Source organism: Propithecus coquereli, unplaced genomic scaffold (genome assembly GCF_000956105.1).
Source record: "Propithecus coquereli isolate 6110/MARCELLA unplaced genomic scaffold, Pcoq_1.0 Scaffold35, whole genome shotgun sequence".
Lineage (NCBI taxonomy): Eukaryota > Metazoa > Chordata > Mammalia > Primates > Indriidae > Propithecus > Propithecus coquereli.
Genome location: NW_012149174.1, coordinates 5,882,792 through 5,884,588, shown reverse-complemented (window position 1 = coordinate 5,884,588; position 1,797 = coordinate 5,882,792). Strand labels below are relative to the sequence as shown.

At 31.0% G+C, this 1,797-nt stretch overlaps 1 protein-coding gene across 1 annotated transcript in view; it reads right to left on the bottom strand.

Moving 5' to 3' along the window:
• CDC40 (cell division cycle 40) overlaps nt 1-1,797 on the bottom strand; it is a 55,101-nt gene that overhangs the window by 19,696 nt on the left and 33,608 nt on the right. Inside the window, exon 4 of the mRNA XM_012651134.1 lies at nt 648-744. Coding sequence (XP_012506588.1) covers nt 648-744 — 97 coding nt within the window. The remainder of the gene's footprint in view (nt 1-647; nt 745-1,797) is intronic.

Here is a 1,797-nt window from a genome sequence, read left to right as displayed (position 1 = left end):
GGCTTCATCAAACCTAAATATTTGATGTGATATAACAACAGAATAATTAACATTACCAGTGCTGAATTATACTTTACAGTTTCAGATAATCACTACATAATTTCCTAAATATAACTAATTATTAAAGAAGAGGTACATTCCAGACTATAATTTATTTTGGTTACTATGCATTTCCTTCCACAAGTCAAAATAAATATGAGAGTCTTAATCTCCAATCAGTCACATGAAAAACAAAGTTTATCCTTTTCAAGTATAATTTAGTAATGGTCATGAACTGTGAGAATATCTGAATATTTGGCTGAGGTTAAAAACAGTTAAAATGACTGGGGTACTATTAATACAGCAAAAGAGTCAACTTTGCCTTAGGAAAGAACAGATTGTGGACCATTCAATTTCTTATCATTTTTTTATTCATTAACACTTCAAAAAAAATCTGCGGCTGTCATTAATCATGCTATTCTCTCTCCTTTATTAGTACACAGAAGAGTCTGCTGTAATTTCTTTGGGATACAAATTGTCCAACATAATTATTCTTAATATAATGATTTTATAACAGCTGATAGTAAAGTTAATTAATATTATATGAACAGAGAATACAGTAATATGAAAGATTTTCATAAAATAAAGAAGTATAAAAAATATATTACCATGTAAGATTGTCTTCTCCTCCCCAGGTTTCTCTTCTTCCTGTTTGCCTTTTTTCTGCCTCTTTGCTGTGATTTCATCCAATTCTTTTTGTTCTTCCTAAGGAAATTAACGAGTGAACTTCAAAATGAACGTTCTAGAACCCCATCATGCTCAAAGTCGGTCACAAATTCTTTATAAGAAGGTCCACATTTTTGCTGAAGCAACAGCTTACAAGTATGTGTCCCAGGACAACAAGCTTGACTCTTCCATAAGCAGAGATCGATTACCTCTCCCATAGATTATGAAATAGCATTTAACATATAATGAATACTAGATAATACTTTAAAACTGATTTATACAAAATTCATCCTTCTGGAACACTTAGAAATAAATTCAACATGTTATGCTAATTATGCAAGTGAAAAGACAAAGCAATTAGAAAATCTAGTACCAGAAAAGAAACTGAATTTTAGTAGACAATGCTGTTCTTCAGTAAATACCTTTTACACCGTCATAGGGATATAAGTAACAACTATAGATTTGTGACACGATTCTTTTGGGAGGAGCTGTTGAGGGGAGATTAGGTGGCAGTAAATCTGTCTATAATAACAAAGATGATCTCTAAAATAAACAAACATATGCTACTATTTATTTATTTTAGAGATCATCTATTGACTTGTTTTTATAGATACAGATTTACTGGATGTAAGCAACACAGATTTACTGGATGTAGGTAACATCTAGAATGTAAGCTTCATGAGGACAGGCTTTTCTTGATTTTGTCCATTGCTGCATCCCTGGGACCTAGAACAATGCTTAGCTCATAGAGACAGTAGGATTAGAAGGTGGGGAAGGGAAGGGCAGAGCTCTGTACTTTTACTTTATAAACTTCGTAGCAGTATTATTTTAAACAATATAGATAAAATTTGTTTAAAATTTTAAATAAATAAATAAAACCTACCATCACTTCTAGTATCATAGAAAGGCTGCTTCTGTAGTTAATATCTGAATGTCTGGTATCAGAAGAACAGCTACCATGGCAGCTTAACAGCAATATCAAGTAATCTTTATTGAACATTGTTCACTATTATATTTTAATAAGAAAGTACAAAAGAAAATAAATCAGCAAAAAAGGTAAACAAATATTCCAAAGAAAAACTAAGAAATTTT